Source organism: Mytilus edulis, chromosome 7 (assembly GCF_963676685.1).
Source record: "Mytilus edulis chromosome 7, xbMytEdul2.2, whole genome shotgun sequence".
NCBI lineage: Eukaryota > Metazoa > Mollusca > Bivalvia > Mytilida > Mytilidae > Mytilus > Mytilus edulis.
In genome coordinates this window covers 33,016,704-33,036,543 of record NC_092350.1, presented here as the reverse complement: position 1 = coordinate 33,036,543, position 19,840 = coordinate 33,016,704, and the positions used below count along the sequence as shown (strand labels likewise).

Sequence of the window (19,840 nt, the reverse complement as noted above, 5' to 3'; positions counted from 1 at the left end):
AAAATTGACAATCAACACTGCTGTCATTAGGGAATTGTCAGTAAGTACCTACATAGCAACCATTATTTCTAGTTTATCCTGCACACAGACGATCACTAAGACGCTTGATGAACGTAAATAGTGCAGGGATACAGGCGAGCCCCTCTATCTGGTAAATGACGTCATAAAGGCGTGCATAATTGACGAGTTTTAGCCGGTGACGGATGAACTCGAAAGTGGTCTATAGGAAGACCATAATCCATATGTCAGCTAAACATGGGTTTTCTATTCTAATTCGAATTCCTCTAAATCCTCGTAAATAAAATATGCAAGCAGCTATGACAGCTCTTGAAAAAACGAATACACATATGATGAAGCAACCAATTCCTACCCATGATTTACAGAAAATACTAACAGTTAACTGAAAATGTCTTAAAACAAACGAGTTTGGGTCATATGTAATCAATCCAGTGAATATGATGTTAAACATAGAATAAAAGAAAATAGAAAGTAAAGTTTCCCTGTAATGAGATTGTGAAAATCTTTTTATATCAAAAGATTCCAGTCCTTGAAAATTTGTTGATTCGTCTAATCTGGCGAGACATTGAACAAAATACCAACCAGTACGAAGTAGAAACCAGAAATATGACAACGGAGCTGATTCTGTATAAAGAAAAGCAGAAATCAACACGATTTTTATGTATCCATGAATATTGAAAGTGTTGAGAAAAACCCATGCTAAAACCGCTTGTAATACCAATAATACGGTTACCTTTAGATTGACACCAGAGGAAGTTATGTACTTAACAGGGAACAAGTAGAGTATTAAAACATGCAAGGTTATTGTTACTGTTAACCAGAAAATCATTTTAGATCCGTGTTCAGCAGCAAATCTGAAAATTAGAATGCCTACATACAAACATGCAAGCACAATCATCATCATAGCGTAGGTAGACACATTTAACGAATTGTTGCTTTGAACATTACAAATAGAATTATTCAAAAAGTACACCCAGTCTGACTTCATCCAAACAACCTTCAGAGGACATTTCATTATTGACATCAGTTCCTTATCAGAAGAGGAGTTGTTGTTCGTAATATAATGCTTCAAGAAATGGTAGTCCATATTCATTATCATAAAACATGATCCATACCTAAAACATCTGTCTGTAATGGTTGTTGGTAAAACGAGTAGAGAGCATAAAATTGCCAGACCTGAAAAGGAATAAAGGTTAAAGCATAAGAAAACAATTTCTGTCCTTTTTGAAAACATTTATCAAACTACACTCCGATATAGCTGTTAACGACAAACATTTTTAGTTGAAATTCGCTTCAACTTTAATTTTTTGGTGGGCAAGGGGGGAAAAGGGAGAAAGGGTGGGGGTGGTGTTATAGACAATTTTTTTTTTCAAATTTAAAGAAATAAAACAATCTATTTTCTTAAAAACACGCGCAATGCACTTGAAATTAAACAACAAACAATATGGAATTTACTGATTTCATAATTTGCAATTGAAAAAAACTATTTTCGCTTCCCTTTTTTCATACATTTTTACGCTACATTGAATATTACTATAGTAGTGAATGGAAACGGGGAATGTGTCAAAGAAACATGCATCAACCCGACAAAAGAGCAGAAATCAGCACAAGGCCACCAATTGGTCTTCATTGCATCGAGAATATTCTGAACCCAGCCAGGGGTTTCAGCTTTCCCCATAATAATAATGCATAATTGTTCAACAAAAATTCGAAAAATACTGCTTTACTTGGTTTGGTGCTTTTCATTCATTTTACGTTCGCTGTATCCAAAACGTATGGTACTATTCCCTAATGAAGGTTTTGACACTGTGTATTGGTTTGTATACGCCCGTCAAAATTTTGACGGCACGTATCATGGTATACAAATGTCCGGTGTCCGTCCGTCCGTCTGTCCGTCTGTCTGTCCGGCGTAAACATGTCGCACCGTAACTTGAGAACGACTTATCTAAATTTCATGAAACTTAATATAGTTGTTTTTTATGATGGTCAAATGATCTGTATACTTTTTGGTGAAAATGAGATTTAAACTTTATGAGTTACGGCATTTTGTCACTAAAACAGGGGTGTGTTTTTTTCACATGTCGCACCGTATCTCAAAAACGATTCTTGATTATTGCTTAAAACTTTACACAATTCTTAGTTATATTAATCTTAATATCTGTATACTTTTTGGTGATGATTCAAAATTTTATTTTTGAGTTATTGAGTATTTTGTAAAAAAGGGGGAGGGTTTTTTTACATGTCGCGTCGTATCTCAAAAACGATTTATGATTATTGCTTAAAACTTTACACACTTCTTTGTTATATTAATCTAAAGATCTGTATATTTTTTGGTGATGATTCAAAATTTCATTTTTGAGTTATTGAGTATTTTGTTAAAAAGGGGGTGGGTTTTTTTACATGTTGTGCCGTATCTCAAAAACGATTTATGATTATTGCATAAAACTTTACACACTTCTTTGTTATATTAATCCAAAGATCTGAATACTTTTTGGTGATGACTCAAAATTTTATTATTGAGTTATTGAGTATTTTGTAAAAAAGGGGAGTTCTTTTTTTACATGTCGCGCCGTATCTCAAAAACAATTTATGATTATTGCTTGAAACTGTACACACTTCTTTGTTATATTAATTTAAAGATCTGTATACTTTTTGGTTTGATTCAAAATTTTATTTTAGTGATATTTGTAAAAAAAAAAACAGGGTGGGGGTTTCATATGTCCCGCCATGTCTCAAAAACAATAAATGGTTATTGCTTAAAACTTTCTCAGAAATTATTTTTGATTATTGCATAAAACTTCCACACAAGACGTCGGGCGTATCATGCGCTCATGGCGCAGCTGTTTATTTCAAAAAGAAAGAAGAAGGCAATTCAAACATCTCAACTTATCCTTCGTGAAACACATAAGCAAAAAAAAAGAAGAGAGGGCACCTGCAGTAAAATAAAAACCAGTAAGATTTAACTTTTATACGATATTTTTATATTTATCAACTTTATAAATTCGGTTCGTACAAAGCGTTTTTCTGAGTTTACTTTCATGAAGAAACTATATTTCCCCATTATTTCACCACTTTAAGGACGAAGCTTCATAATGGAGTTCACCACGGCTACATATACTAGTAGTCTAGGTAGACTTTGCCCTGGATGTTATAGTCAAAGTAGTAATTATATAAGATACATGTTGAATTTGAGTTTTCATCCGGATTTTTATATATTTTTTCCGGACAAACGAATCAGCAGTAAGAAAGCGGCGACTATAAATGATTATCCTCCCTACATATTTTTGTTAGCTAGTTTGAATTTGTCGTTTTTGTTTTGTTTTTATTGCTTTTTGACTTTTTAAAAAACATTTGGATTTCTAATATTTGATGTTTAACATCACTGATGAACAAGTGTGCAATTAACTATTCAATGGTATTTTGGAGGTTTATAGTGTTTTAAAAATTAACGCTTCCTTAAAATTGTGTTATTGTGTTACTGACATACCAATATAGTCATATACAGTTTGTCCTTGGTCTGGATACAAATGTTGTAATCTTGTTTTAGTGTCCAGTGCATACAGCAAGGCTAATCGATAATAGATTCCTGTGAGAAAAGTCATTGCCGCTTCCAATTTTCTGGTTTTGTAATATCAAATCTGGCTTAGCAACAATGAACTAGTATGGAAATATTAAATTTGCATTGGTAGATCTTGGTAAGCTGAAATAAAATATAAAAATAAACCATGATGAGTGGAACTTCGAACAAACAATTTGGATCAAAGAGCAAATGCCTACTTTACTGGTAATGGTTAAATTTGTGATGAGTGTTTAAGATCATGTTTTACTAACGATTTAACATAAACTTAACAATATCAGGATTCATTAATAAGGTTATGGTAGTATGTTTAACCCACCAGACAGTAATGTACACCTCAAAATAAATCCATACACACCATATGGTACAATGTATTCCGTATTAAACAGAAAAATTTAAAATTTACAGATGAACCATGGAATAAGTTCAAGGTCAGATAAACTCTAATAGACAGACATGTATACCTTGCAACTAGTCCATACACAATATATAGTTGACCTAATGCTCTTTAGTATAGTATCTGAAACACATACATAATCCCGAAACTTAACATCGACTATTGAACCATGATAATGGGGTCAAGATCAGATGAACAATGGGAGAGATCCGTATGCGCCAAATATGCGTCCATTTGCGCCATAACTTTTTTTCTCTCAAATGCTACGTTTGTGCCACATGTTTTAAAATTGCATGGTATCATTTGCGCCATAAATAAAACATTCAATGTGCGCCAATTAGAAGAAAAATTACTCCCTACTCCATTATTCGGACTTGGAACCGGTAGTTTACACGCATTGGCGGATCCAGGGGGGGTCCGGTTGTTGGAACCCCCCTTTTTTGGGCCGATCAATGCATTTGAATGGGGACATATAGTTGGAGCCCCCTTTGTCCTGGGTTGGGAACCTCCCCCCTTTTTTTAAATGGCTGCATCCGCCCCTGTACACAGCAACTGTTTCTTTTTCTGAAACATATCTTTTTTTTTATACTGCTGCTGCATGGGAACTTCCCAATTTAGTGTATCTAGTAGCTTCTAACTTCACTATTTGTCCAAAAACACAAACATTAAAGGATGAAATGCGTAAAACAGTTCATAATAATTCTTATTAATAGTAATAAAGCCCATACGCATGTTTTGAACAAAGCACTGTGTCATGAACATATGCTACTATAAAAACCGGCATAATCAGCAAAAGCTTCTATTTTCTTCTCTTTTGGCACATTTCTATCAATAACACCCAGTCTCCCATAAAACCATGCATAACAGTCCACAAAGGGGGTCATCAGATTCGATTGAAACGTGTGCTTAAACAACATTATGAAAGAAGTTCATATTAAAAATATTCAGTCATCTGGTTTCCATGTCTTTCAGCTTGGAGATGCTGTAATGTACCGGGAAGCAGTTTTCCCATGTTTAAGGCAGTATTTTTCTATTAAATTGACCAATTTCAACACCCTGAAACTTATAAAAGCGAAAAATAACGAGCTAGAGAATGATGATTATTGAATAATCAAGTGTTAAAGCTTTAGAAACTCATCAGTACATGTATACATTTTTCAAGAAACAGTTTGTGGAGTATTACAAGGGAGATAATCCAGTAAAAAATATTTTCAGGAAATCATAAAAAGTACATATTTAAAAGCTATCCAGCCTTTGGTCCATTAAAAATATTAAGATAACTCACTTTGTTTTATCAATTGGAATACTTAATAAGGCATTTTAGCTAATAAACTTGCTGGGGTCTCTTTCAAGTACATTGTAGAATTCTTCTCAAAAAATGCCTAAATTTACATTTTCTCTCTATAAATCAATGAATTTAAACTAGTATTTTATGGATAATTTTGGGAATATAAGTGTTTCTTTTTCAAAAGCAGTATAATAATTGACAAATTAATTCAAAGTAATAATGACCATAGTTCAATTACAATTTATGGTGCCATATATATTGAATTTATATGGTACAAAGGGAGATAATCCAGTCAAAATGATTTAAAAAAAACTTGAAATAACTTTTTCAAACTTACCAATTCTCGGTACATTAAACATAAAAGTATATATCTATTTGGTTATATTACAATACATAGTTGATAACGCATTTAAGCATATACGATGGGTGGGCTCTTGTTTTAGTACTTTCTAAAATTCTCCTTGAATAATATTCAAATTTGCCTTTCTCTGAAATCAACGAAATTAATATATCAATTCGTAGACAATTTTGTGAATGTATTTTTTTCTTTTTTCTAAACCATTATTATACCTAACAATGTAATTTTAACTGACAATCGATACAATACAATTTATGGTACACTTAATTGGTCTAGTCATGAAGGTAGGACTATGAACATATTTAACCATCAATTGTATGTAGGGGGCAGGGCATGACCCCCATGATGAAATAGAAAGGCAATTCTTTAAGATTAAATATGATTTACAGATGGGTTTCTGAACTTTTTTTTAAAGATAAATCTAAATAGCAACATCATTATATGAGGGAGCGGGACACGACCCCAGGGAAAAACCCTTAGCTGTACTGCAAAGGGTTTGCCCGTTCTGTGGCCTATGAAATAAAATTGCTTACTACCACAACATTTTAACTGTGATGGATAGTTGTCTCATAAGCAGTCAGTACACTTTTTCATATTGACATTACAAGTAGAATGTTTTGTTTTAGGCTGACATATAGAATTACCTATTTGACCTTTGACCTTTTATTTGACATTGAAGGTCAAATATCAAGGTCATTATCCATTGTACACAACATATCATATTTAGGTGCTGACATTGTGTGTCCAGTATTTAAAAAATCTTCAAGGAAGAGAAAAATGTGTGCTCAAGTAAAAAAAACCGGGAAAAAATCAAATATTTTGACCTTGAGGTCAAAGGTCAAGGTCAATTGGCAGTTTTCATTTTATGAGATATACTGTCTTATTGTAATACACCTTCATGCCAAATATCATGAGATAGTGTCAAAAGATAAATAAGTTTTTATTATTAAATACAGAGATTATTGTGTAAAATATATGAAAATGACCCATTTTTATTCCGTTGCCATGGTAACGGTGTAAGAGACCCCAGCTCAAAAATCATAAAACTTGTAGTACACATGTAAACCTTTATAGAAATATTTAAAACATTTAAAAAATCAAAGTACTTTAAGAGATTTCATGTTCTTTTGTTGATCTTTTTACCAAGTATCCAAAATATGCCCAAAAAGCCCTTTTTGGACCCCTCAGCCCCAAAATTTAGCTATACTCAAGCTTTAACATTTTGTCAAGTTTCGAAGGACGAATGATGCTTGTTATAAAAATTAATTCAAATACCAGTTAAACATAACCATATCTAGCATATTCAGAGAAACAAAATTGTGATATTTTTGTAGATTTTTGGGGAAATTCAGGCATTTCCAGTAGATGGCACTGTAAAATCTAAAAATAGCTTAAAATAAATTTTTAAAGTTATAATTTTATTTCTCTTGACTATTATAACATGTGTGCAAAATTTCATTTCGTTTGGTTGACATGTCATGTGGACCCACTTATAGGCATTTTGCATGGTTCTATCAAAGACTGGGTGTTAAATATACAGCAAAGCAATCAGTTTTATTCTATCTCTGTACGCGTACGTTGACTGTCTAACGCACTTTAAGCCATTTCTCTTCAGATGCTCATCTTCATGGTGAAATAGCTCAAAACATATGATACTTTTTAAGCCAAAAATAAGAATGGTAAAATTTGAGAAAGGAAATGGGAATGTGTCAAAGCGACAACAACCCAACCATAGAGCAGACAACAGCCGAAGGTCACCAATTAATATTTATGATAAACATGTATACAGGTAAATTGGCGCAAATGATTTCCAAACATTGGCGTATTGATACATTTGGAAAACAAAATTTGGCGCAAATGATACCCCTGAAAAACAGTAATTGGCGCAAACGGACTGCTGCCTGAACTATGACAGTAGATCATGTGCACCTTACAATTATTACATTCACTGCCGAACAAAGTTAAACTACTGTTTACAGTATTTGAGAATCAAACGTAAACAGAAAACTTCACTAAGAAAGTAAAGTCAACGTCATATCAATCCTGACTGACGGGAAATCATTCCAGTTAAAAAAAAAAAAAAGGTTCAGTTTCTGATTATGATCGATTATAGTATCAGAGAAATGTACCTAGTCATGATAATACTGATACCCATCGCATTCCGAGAGTTTCGACGATGTCCACAAGAAAAATGACGTTGATTGTTACTATACTATATATAAAAATATTAATTTTCGCGAACCATTTAGGTCACGGAAATTCCAAAATATGGCATCAGTAAGGAGAGTTGTGCAAATAATGTGAATACACAGAACCCCCATCCAAATTATCTTTAGCTAAAAGTATTCATCATTTTCTATTTTATATGTACCAGCAACATTCCATTTTTCTATAATTTCGATTGAAATATTCCAAAATCTGAGTTAAAATCGATCGAATGCCCCAAATAAACATTGTCTGATTGGTTGAAGTACTGTGGCGTCAATGATTAGCATAATAAGCCTCGATGTAAAGAATAAGCCTCGATGTAAAGCACACGCTTCACATGAATAAGGAGAGTTTTACAAATAATGTGAATACACAGATCCTCCATCCTATTTATATTTTTCTGGAAATGTTGCAGTGTTCATCATTTCTGTTTTGATTCTGCTCACAACATTCCATTTTTTCTATAATTCCGATTTAAATATGTGGAACCCGCAATAAAAATAGATGGCCTCAATGATCTAATAGCAACGCAAAAAATTCCGTTACCCTGAGTTCTACGATGTTACATTAGACTGGGATCCGGCCCAATCTAGCTGCGCGTCGTAAGGTCAAGATTAGCCAGGATCCCAGTCTAAATTATGTTACATAAACCCAAAACCATATCACACAATTACAGAACTTTGCGCTCAAATGTAATTCTTGGGGAAGTATACGGGTAACTTCGTTTACGAAAATTTATACACACTTTATCATTAACATATTACCTGGCTTTTGCATATTCACTATTTTTTATTCTGAACTGTAGTCGAATTCAATTCTATACATTTTTTTTACATGAAGCAATAGGAGTAAGAATATTTATTTAGCGCCAATTTAACCAGCATCACAACAAAATTATTTACCGGTATTTTTGTGAAATTTCAGTTCTATAGGTTATCAATTAGAGAAATGTTGGCAAGTATTACTTATTTATGTTAAGGTTCTACTGATGTGATTCTCTAGACCTTTTTGACGGTCCGTTTTATCCTTTTTATCTCAATACTATCTCCGATGACAGGAATGTCAACTCGACCTATTCGTGTCGAAAGTGAAAATCCACTCTATTTGATGAAATAATTTCTTCTTCAACGGTTCATGCATTATTTTTGTATTATTTGATAACCAATCACATTCACGTTGCATGTTTGCATGAAAATGGTTATGTACATGTATTAGTGAATTGTAAGGGCGATGCAGCATGCGAGGTCAGTGCGCGATCACGTGACATTATTATATGTAAACAAACATGCTCCCCGTGTAACACGTGTCTGAATTATCCTTTTAAAGTGTTATGAATCTTTCAATCACTATTTTATGATATTTTTCTTTTTGTTTTTAGGTTTGCATATCAGTAGTCCAAGTGAATTAGAAATAGTTCCGAGTTGTGTGTGTGTTTTTTTTTTAATAGTCTATAGAATTAGAAGGTAAGTCTACATAAGTTATATTTACATGTAACTAAAGTCTAAAAAGATGACTCCACTTTCCCTCTATATTTAAAACCCGCTTACCAATTTAAACAGCATTTGCTCCCCTTGAAAGCTAATTTGCCCCTTCCCCGTCATTTCCCTTTAAATTTGCTCAAAAGTCATACTTATAGTCCATTTACATTAACGGCTGATTTGTGATTTTACCAAATTTTCATATTGAACACATTTGACCATTCAGTAGGAGTTCCCATGTTTTTTTGTCTTATATGAAGGAGGTTTTAGGTCATCTTTTTCTAAACACCTTATTGCTATTTGTCTGTCTGGATTGTTAAAACCACAAAATCAGATAGTGATGAATATGCAAGTTTTCAACAATCCCGGAAATTACACTTTATTTAATTATCGCTATTTAGTCCAATCTGGGAAAAACAGTAATACACTGTATGTACAACTTTCTGTTTGGGTCATGCGACTGAAAATAAAGGTTTTTTACTAGAGAGCTGAGGGAGGAAAAACTTAAGAAAGCGATCATCAAGAAACTTTAATAGTTAATAATCCACTATTTTTCGAAATTGAAGTAAAAAATTATTTTGTTTTAAGTATTTACAATAAGTTAAAACGGGTCTCATTAAAAAGTATTGTGCATGGTGAATTGTTTCAACGGCCCCCAGATAGCTTCAACTGGATGAAAAAGTTGTGTAATTTTAGAATTCATCCGGTATGGAATAAATAGCGATTAGGTGTATTGACATCCACGAAAAAATATAGGAAGTAAGATACATGTAACTCCCCTTTAGGTTTTGTTAAATATTGGATATGACATTAAGAAGTTATAAAACTGTATTCTTTGAATATGTTTCTAGCGTAACATGCACGCTTAGTACTGCTTTTTATACGTCCGTCAAAGACGGGACCTATTATGGTATACAAATGTCAGGTGTCCGTCTGTCTGTCCAGCGTAAACATGTGGCACCGTAACTTGAGAACGACTTATCCAAATTTCATGAAACTTAATATAGTTGTTTCTTATGATGGTCACATGATCTGTATACTTTTTGGTGAAAATAAGATTAAAACTTTTTGAGTTACGGCACATTGTAACTTAAACAGGGGGGTGTTTTTTTCACATGTCACACCGTATCTCAAAAACAATTCTTGATTATGGCTTAAAACTTTAAACACTTCTTAGTTACATTAATCTAAATATCTGTATACTTTTTGGTGATGATTCAAAATTTCATATTTGAGTTATTAAGTATTTATCATGTTTTTTCCAAGTCCGGATCCATAATTAGTTTCAAAAACCGGAAGTGTGCCATTTGGCCACAGACCACAATTAATTTCTCTATCATTTCTTTAGAACATTTTGTATCATTAAAAAAATTTCTGGATCCGCCACTGGATATACAGTATCTAACAGAAGATGAAAAAGGGAACAATATGGTGAATTTTAGAGATTTATATTATTTCATGTACATGCATTTGAAATATATCAGATATATTGTTTGATTTTTTTTAGTTCTAAGTTCCAAGGTGACCTAGCTTCCATTTTAGAAATCGGATTTAAATGCTAGTCTATCAGAGGGATTTTTCCTTTTAATTGGTTGTAGATACATGTATGGAATCTTATTTTACCATGAAGTCAGATTTGAAAATGACTTTGGGAATGAAGATGTTGTAAAGACTGAATGTCAGTTTTAGTCTTATATACAAACATGTATGTACTTTATAATTTTAGTCTTGCATGTATATAATTATGTGTACAATACATATATCACTGATTCAGTGGCAATGGTAAATAGACACTGACAAGTCTTAGATCTATAATATTTTATAGTTTTGAATGTTTTGTCCATTGACTAAAACTAGGTGGAGGTTTGTGTGTTCTTATTTCCAACAGAGGTACACTCAACATATATCAATATGTGCATTAAGCAAATTGATAGTTGCTAGATACGGGATGATTATACAACAAGAAAGTTTTAACCTGTGTATATATATACTTAAAATATGTTAAAAAAAATCATGTCTTTTTCAGGACTTCCGAATCCAACCATGTAGTATGGAATGTCGTTGAGATGTGGTTTTGGTCAATGGATGTTAATGAAGGACAAGTAGTACAAAGTATATCACTGGATTTAGCTCTTTGTCTAAGTGTATTATTAAAGTACTTTGCTTTGAGCTCAGTTCATTGTTATGCAATTCATTCTTTGTGAAATAAAGATTTGACAGAAGACTCTCATGTACAAGGATTTGTCAAAGTAGTACCACCTCTATTTACAATGTAAGTATTAGGGAGATAAAAGCATTCTATTTTGATTTGAACCAAACATATTATATAAAAAAAGAACAAATTTACCCAAGAATGCTACTCCCACTACTAGCAATATGATGCTAGGTTGTTTTAATACATCTGTAGACTTTACTGCCTACTTATGACTCAGTCCTGAGTGTAAATGGTCCTTCAACTATGTGGGGAAAAAATTATAAGGCCTATCTAGGCTTATCAATTTTGAAACTATATTTCATTGTACATATTTGAAATTTTTATACAACCACAGAAATTTTTGCAGTTGAAATACATGTAGGTATCCTGTCGTCGTCTTCCCAAGACGGATGGTTTCCAGATAATAACTTCAGTATAAGTAAAAAGGAAGCCATTAAATTATAACATAATATTTATAATCATAAAAGGAAGCTTGGGATTGTTTTGGGGCGGTTATATATATATAGTCCCTAAGGTTTATGAATAAGGGTTCCAAAGGTGCCCAAAACAAGCATTAATCTTGTGTCAGTACAAAAAGTTGTGTATAAGTATTTCAATTGTTTTGAAACTGTACCATAATATTTAATACCATAAGTAGAAGTTTGGGGTCTATTTTGTGGGTTATGGGGCAAACAGTCGAGGAATTGAGGGCCAAAAACAAACATTTTTGTAGATTCAAGGCAATAAATTGGAGTTATCTTTCTTTGTCCAGAATGGTTGTTGAATTAATATTACCTAAAACCATTGCTTTATGAAATCTTCTTTGAAAATTGGAGTTATCTGTCTCTGTCCAGAAAAGTAGTTGAATCGACTTAAAATAATGCTATGTATACAATATACAATGCAAAATTCACTTTACTACCAACTGATAAATTTAAGCAGTCTTTAATAGCCATTCAGTGATTACAAGCACTTTGATTATCATTCTAGGGTTATCCCCTTTCACAAATGGAAAAATTTCTCAAGTTTGTCTCAACTAAATTTAGTGAAATGTGTATACAAATGCTTATTACCGATACCTCTAAACTTGGTTTAAGTTCAATTTTTAGCAGCTTCACTTTTACAGTTCTTGATTTATGTACCTTTATAACGTTATATGCTAGCGGAGGCATCATCACCATGACTGTATGACATTTACACTTTAATACTTTATGATGTATTAAAATGAGTAGTTGAATAATTACTGTTGCCAACTCCATTAAAAATTTGATTTGACATCATTTTTATACAACCGCAAAAATTGAAAACTTTTTGGTTGTACATTGGTATCACGTTGGCATCATCGTCTTCATCCAAAGACATTCGGTTTTCGCACTCTAACTTCAGTAAAAGTAAAATGGAAATATATGAAATTTAGACACAAGATTTATGACCATGAAAGGAAGGGTGGGATTGATTTGGGGTATTTTGGTCTCAACAGTTTAGGAATAAGGGGCCAAATTAGCATTGTTCTTGGTTTTTGCTCCATAACTTAAGTTGGTTAACAGAAATCTATGATATTTTAACATAAGGTCTATGGCCACATAAGGAGGGTTGGGATAGATTTTGGTAATTTTAGTTCCAACAGTGTAGGATTTAGGGGCCAAAAAACAGGCCCCAAATAAGCATTTTTCTTGGTTTTTGAACAATAACTTTAGTATAAGTTAATTGAAATATATAAAGGTTTATGACCACAAAAGGAAGGTTTGGATTAATTTTGGTCCCAAGGAATAAGGGGCCAAAATTAAACTTTGTTTGATTTCATCAAAAAAATGAAATACGGTATTGTGCTTCTTTGATATGCCAAATCTAACCATGTCCAAATTCTTAATTTTAGGTCCTGTTTTCTAATTGGTCTTCATTAAAGTCCAAAGGGTCCAAAATTAAAATAAGCTTGATTTTAATAAAAATTGAATTCTTGTGGTTCTTTGATATGGTGAGTCTTAACATGTACTTAGATTTTTATACGACCGCAAATTTTGAAAAAATTTTCGTCGTATATTGCTATCACGTTGGCGTCTGCGTCGTCGTCGTCGTCCGGCGTCCGAATACTTTTAGTTTTCGCACTCTAACTTTAGTAAAAGTGAATATAAATCTATAAAATTTTATCACAAGGTTTATGACCACAAAAGGAAGGTTGGTATTGATTTTGGGAGTTTTGGTCCCAACATTTTAGGAATTAGGGGCCAAAAAGGGCCCAAATAAGCATTTTCCTGGTTTTCGCACTATAACTTTAGTTTAAGTTTATAGAAATCTATGAAATTTTGACACAAGGTTTATGACCACAAAAGAAAGGTTGGGATTGATTTTGGGAGTTTTGGTTTCAACAGTGTAGGAATTAGGGGCCAAAAAAGGGCCCAAATAAGCATTATTCTTGGTTTTCGCACAATAACTTTAGTTTAAGTAAATAGAAAATAATAAAATTTAAACACAATGTTTATGACCACAAAAGGAAGGTTGGTATTGATTTTGGGAGTTTTGGTCCCAACATTTTAGGAATTAGGGGCCAAAAAGGGCCCAAATAAGCATTTTCTTGGTTTTCGCACTATAACTTTAGTTTAAGTTAATAGAAATCTATGAAATTTTGACACAAGGTTTATGACCACAAAAGAACGGTTGGGATTGATTTTGGGAGTTTTGGTCTCAACAGTTTAGGAATTAGGGGCCAAAAAAGGGCCCAAATAAGCATTATTCTTGGTTTTCGCTCAATAACATTAGTTTAAGTAAATAGAAATCAATGAAATTTAAACACAATGTTAATGACTACAAAAGGAAGGTTGGTATTGATTTTGGGAGTTTAGGTCCCAACAGTTTAGGAATTAGGGGCCAAAAAGGGACCCAAATAAGCATTTTTCTTGGTTTTCGCACCATAACGTTAGTATAAGTAAATAGAAATCTATGAAATTTAAACACAAGGTTTATGACCATAAAAGAAAGGTTGGGTTTGATTTTGGGAGTTTTGGTCCCAACATAATAAGGGGCCCAAAGGGTCCAAAATTAAACTTTTGTTTGATTTCATCAAAATTGAATAATTGGGGTTCTTTGATATGCTGAATCTAACTGTCATGACTGTGTATGTAGATTCTTAACTTTTGGTCCCGTTTTCAAATTGGTCTACATTAAGGTCCAAAGGGTCCAAAATTAAACTTAGTTTGATTTTGACAAAAAATGAATCAGTTAGGTTCTTTGATATGCTGAATCTAAAAATGTACTTAGATTCTTGATTATTGGCCCAGTTTTCAAGTAAGTCCAAATCGGGGTCCAAAATTAAATTTTGTTTGATTTCATCAAAAATTGAATAAATGGGGTTCTTTGATATTCCAAATCTAACTGTGTATGTAGATTCTTCATTTTTGGTCCTGTTTTCAAATTGGTCTACACTAAAGTCCAAAGGGTCCAAAATTAAACTTAGTCTGATTTTAACAAAAATTGAAATCTTGAAGTTCTTTGATATGCTGAATCCAAAAATGTACTTAGATTTTTTATTATGGGCCCAGTTTTCAAGTTGGTCCAAATCAGGATCTAAAATTATTATATTAAGTATTGTGTAATAGCAAGTCTTTTCAATTGCACAGTATTGCGCAATGGCAAGAAATATCTAATTGCACAATATTGTGAAATATCAAAAATTTTTTTAATTAGAGTTATCTTTCTTTGTCCAGAATAGTAAGCAAGAAATATCTAATTGCAAAATATTGTGCAATAGCAAGATTTTTTTTTAATTGGAGTTATCTTTCTTTGTCCAGAATCAACTTAAATCTTTGTTATATAAAATATACAATGTATATTCACTTTTTACTACCAACTGATAAATTAAAATAATCTTTACCATTCAGTGATAACAAGCAGTTTTTTTTACATCTTAATATTTTATGATGTATTTAAATGAGTAGTTATTGTTGCAAACTCCATTAGAAATTTTAATTGAGATTAGTTTTGGAATAAGGGAAAGGGGGATGTGATTAAAAAAATTGGGTTCAATTTTTCTCATTTGAAATTTCATAAATAAAAAAGAAAATTTCTTCAAACATTTTTTTGAGAGGATTAATATTCAACAGCATAGTGAATTGCTCTAAGAGAAACAAAAATTTTAAGTTCATTAGAACACATTCATTCTGTGTCAGAAACCTATGCTGTGTCAACTATTTAATCACAATCCAAATTTAGAGCTGAATCCAGCTTGAATGTTGTGTCCATACTTGCCCTAACTGTTCAGGGTTCAACCTCTGCGGTCGTATAAAGCTTCGCCCTGCGGAGCATCTGGTTGATTATGGGCCCAGTTTTCATGTTGGTCCAAATCGGGGTCAAAAATTATTATACTAACTGAGTATTGTGCAATAGCAAGAAATTTTCAATTGCGCAGTATTCTGCAATAGCAAGAAATCTTCAATTGCACAGTATTGTTCAATACCAAGAAATTTTCAATTGCACAGTATTGCACAATAGCAAGAAATCTCCAATTGCACAGTATTGTGCAATAGCAAGAAATTTTTAATTGCACAGTATTGCACAATAGCAAGAAATATTCAATTGCACAGGATTGTCCCTTTTTCAAATTGGTTTACATTAAGATCCAAAGGGTCAAAAATTGAACTTTGTTTCATTTCAACAAAAATTGAATTCTTAGGATTCAAATGCATTGATCTCAGGAGTTTCTTCACTGTCGTTCCCTCAATAACTGCATTAAACAGTTTCTAATCATTATTCATTCGAAACCATTTTATTATACCAATGTCTCACACACAACATAATATAGTATACTGTTGTCTATTAGTCCATCATCCACACTTCAGACAATAACTAGAAAACACTTCCCCCTACTTTCAAGAAAATTTGTTGAAATGTTTATATCTATTGACATAAGCTCCACATCGATTTTATAAATTTTAGAATTTTCATTATCATGTTATGAAGAGAGATTTTATCCTTAAAAAAGAGAGAATTTTCCAATTTTGAACAATAACACAAAAATGCATCCATCACCTTTAATTAAACTTTGGTGAATTGTTTACACCATTGACCTAAGGTCCCTTTTGATTGTAATAAATTTCAGATTATACATTTCTGTGTTATGAATTTTTATATATGCTAAAAAAAAGAAGGGATTTTATAGTTTTTGGACACCTTTAAGTGCAGGAGTTTCTGGCTACATTGAAAACCCATTGGAGGCCTTCAGCTGTTGTCTACTCTATGGTTGGGTTGTTGTCACTTTGACACTTTCCTCATTTCCCATCTCAATTATTCACATAAACACTTCCACATCATTTTATAAAACTTGGGTGAATTGTCTATGTCTGTTGACTTCAGCTACATTCCAAAATTTAAAACAACTACAGGTCCCCAAATAGCCTTCAACAATGACAAAAGCTCATACAGCACAGTCAGCTATAAAAGACCTTAAAATGACAAATATAAAACAACTGAAATGAGAAAACAAATAGACTAATAATTGTACAAAACAAAATAGTTCAACCTTTAAGCAAGCTTAAAAGGAATCAAGACATATCATGCGCTTACAGTGCAGCTATTTATTAACAAACTCCATATTCAAACACTCAAACAACTAATTCACAGAGAGGGGTGGAAGTTGAAGCCCCCCCTTTTTTTTTTATCAGTCAATGCATTTGAATGAAGACATGTACACATCAACTCAATTTGTTAATACACATTTCCAGCCCCACTGACAATTTGCGTCTGTGTCCATACTTGTTTACACAACAAATTATATTATCATCGTTTAACTTGTGTGCCAAACTTGTGTTAAACCGTTCTAAGTATGATAGTGCCAAGCAGGCATTGTTTGACTTACACTGGCTTCCGATCAAAGTCAGAATTACATTCAAAATCTTAACATATATGTACAACTGTCATGTAGGTAATGCACCGTCATATTTGATCAATTTGTTAAATCCTCAAGTGTCGAAACTTAAGGTCGTCAGAGTCATCTATTGGTTGTTATGCAATCCCATATAACAAAAAGAAAACTTTTTCAGATAGAAGCTTTAGTACTATTGGGCCAAAATTGTGGAATGAACTAGGTACAAATGTAAGAAACTCTGAATATTTGGATACTTTTAAATGTCGGTTGAAAACATTGTATTTCGAAATTTATTTTGAACTGTTCTGACTTTTTTTTTGTGTATCACAGTATATATTTTCAATTTTTAGTATAGTACATACATATTGTATATTGTATTTTTGTATATAGTATTTTTGTATTTTATATGTCATTTATGTACAACGCCATTGAATACATATTGTATATGTAGAAATAGGCGTTTAATTAAGTTTTCATGTTTCATGTTTCATAAAGAAACTTATTTGGATCAATTAAGGTGGTACCCAACACTTTCACTAAAATTAATTTGGCTCGTTTAATTTTCATAAAATTTTGTCAAAGTATTTACTTTGACACTTTAACAAAAATATAAAAATTTAAAAAACCGTTTTGTCAGAAAATTACACTAGTTATATAGCAATTTGACAAACATCAATTTTGATCATTGAGAAGCTAAATTTAAAATATTCCTTTAACTACGTATACACAACGTAATTAAAACGTTAAGAAGACTTTACAGAGTTATCTCCCTGTAGTGTTAGGTACCACCTTAAGAAACTGATCTGATTGTCAACTGCTGCATAATATAGTACCCCGGACGAGGACAGAAACATGCATGCACTCTTTACTTCATTGATTAGTTGGCGTTTGACGGCATTTTCAGCTCTATTGTGTTATTTCGTGAAGTTCAGTTTTTATTGCTGTAGGAGGCCAGAGTCTAGAGAGTATCACCAACCTTCGGTTATACCGTATATAAAACACTCTTCACTTCAATAATATGCATAAAATCCCGCTGCAAATGTTTGCACCTGTCCTAAGTCAGGCATCTGATGTACAGTAGTTGTCGACTCGTTTGTTTATGTAGTTCCGACGTGTTTCTCGTTTTTTATATAGATAAGACTGTTGGTTTTCCCGTTTGAATGGTTTTACATTACTAATAAATTTTTGGGGCCCTTTATAGCTTGCTGTTCGGTGTGAGCCAAGGCTCCGTGTTTAAGGTCGTATCCTGACCTATTAAGGTTTACTTTTATAAATTGTTATTTGGATGAAGAGTAGTCTCATTGGCACTCATACCACATCTTCCTATATATCTATATATTTTTGTTCTATTATATTATGTATAGGCCATTGTTGGTTCAAAAGTTTATAAAATGAAAGCTTATTATATAGTGAGATATATGAAACGATAAGATATAATAAATATATACGTATAAGCAATTATTTCACATACCGTTCGAGGGTTACTACATAATATACTGGTCCTGCTTCGGGTATATGGTTGCTACAACTTGAGTTTAGATATAATATATTCTAATGCATTTTGGTGCCCTGAAAATTTTCATGACGTTCATACCTTTACATGTATACAAAGAAAAAATACGTATATTTAAATTAATTTTGGAAACCGGTAAACCCGAAAAAAAAAGACTTTGTACAGACGCAATGTTTACAGTAAATGACCAGATTAGTATTTTACTTTCATTTTCGTTTTTGAAAAGTGCAATTTGTCTCTGTCTGGTTGGAATACACATTCATGAGACAAAAATAAATCAAAATAAAAACCAAAAAGGAAGATGTCTCAGTTGTTCATCAATTTATATTGAACATCATACCTTGTTACTTAATGGTTATGTATCAGGAAACAAAAAGCGTTCACAATGACTTCCCAAAATTACGCAATCATAAATGTTTAAATATAATAACTATTCAAATGTTATTTATAATTCTATTTGTAAAGACTTTTTAAGTCATTATTATTCAATAACATGGGGACTGGAAATAAAACCATTTTGCAATGAAATTGCAAGGATTTATAAATAACTATAAATCAAAGCGCTGTAAGCGTTGAAGGCAGTTAACCAAAAACAAGGCAAACGTAATTATGTGCAGTGGCGGATCCAGAAATTTTCATAAGTGGGGGCCTGCCTAACAGGGGACCTGCTCCAGTCATGCTTCAGTGATTCCCAATATAATCAACCAAATTTTTTCTCAAAAATGGAAGGGGGCCACTGAAAAACCCTCTAAATCCGCCTCTGATGTGGCATTAAACATTCATATATTGTACATTTATGTTTATGTAATGAATTAATTATTAAGGCAAATAATTTATATGTTATCAAGGTTTCAATAGCAATGAATATATAAATGTATATTTTTTATGGTGAGACTCTGCAGTGGTACAAGTTCGCAATGATTGTAGTTGTTCTAGTTGGTAGTTAACGTTG

The 19,840-nt window shown here is 32.4% G+C and overlaps 1 protein-coding gene across 1 annotated transcript; it reads right to left on the bottom strand.

Moving 5' to 3' along the window:
* Positions 1-220: 220 nt before the first annotated feature.
* LOC139483092 (uncharacterized) lies at positions 221-19,288 on the bottom strand. Its single transcript, XM_071267125.1, has 3 exons — positions 19,229-19,288; positions 3,506-3,718; positions 221-1,194 (listed from the first exon to the last, which is right to left on the bottom strand). The coding sequence occupies exons 2-3, from the start codon at positions 3,618-3,620 to the stop codon at positions 221-223; spliced, it is 1,089 nt and encodes a 362-aa protein (XP_071123226.1). The 5' UTR covers positions 3,621-3,718; positions 19,229-19,288.
* Between the last annotated feature and the right edge of the window lie 552 nt (positions 19,289-19,840).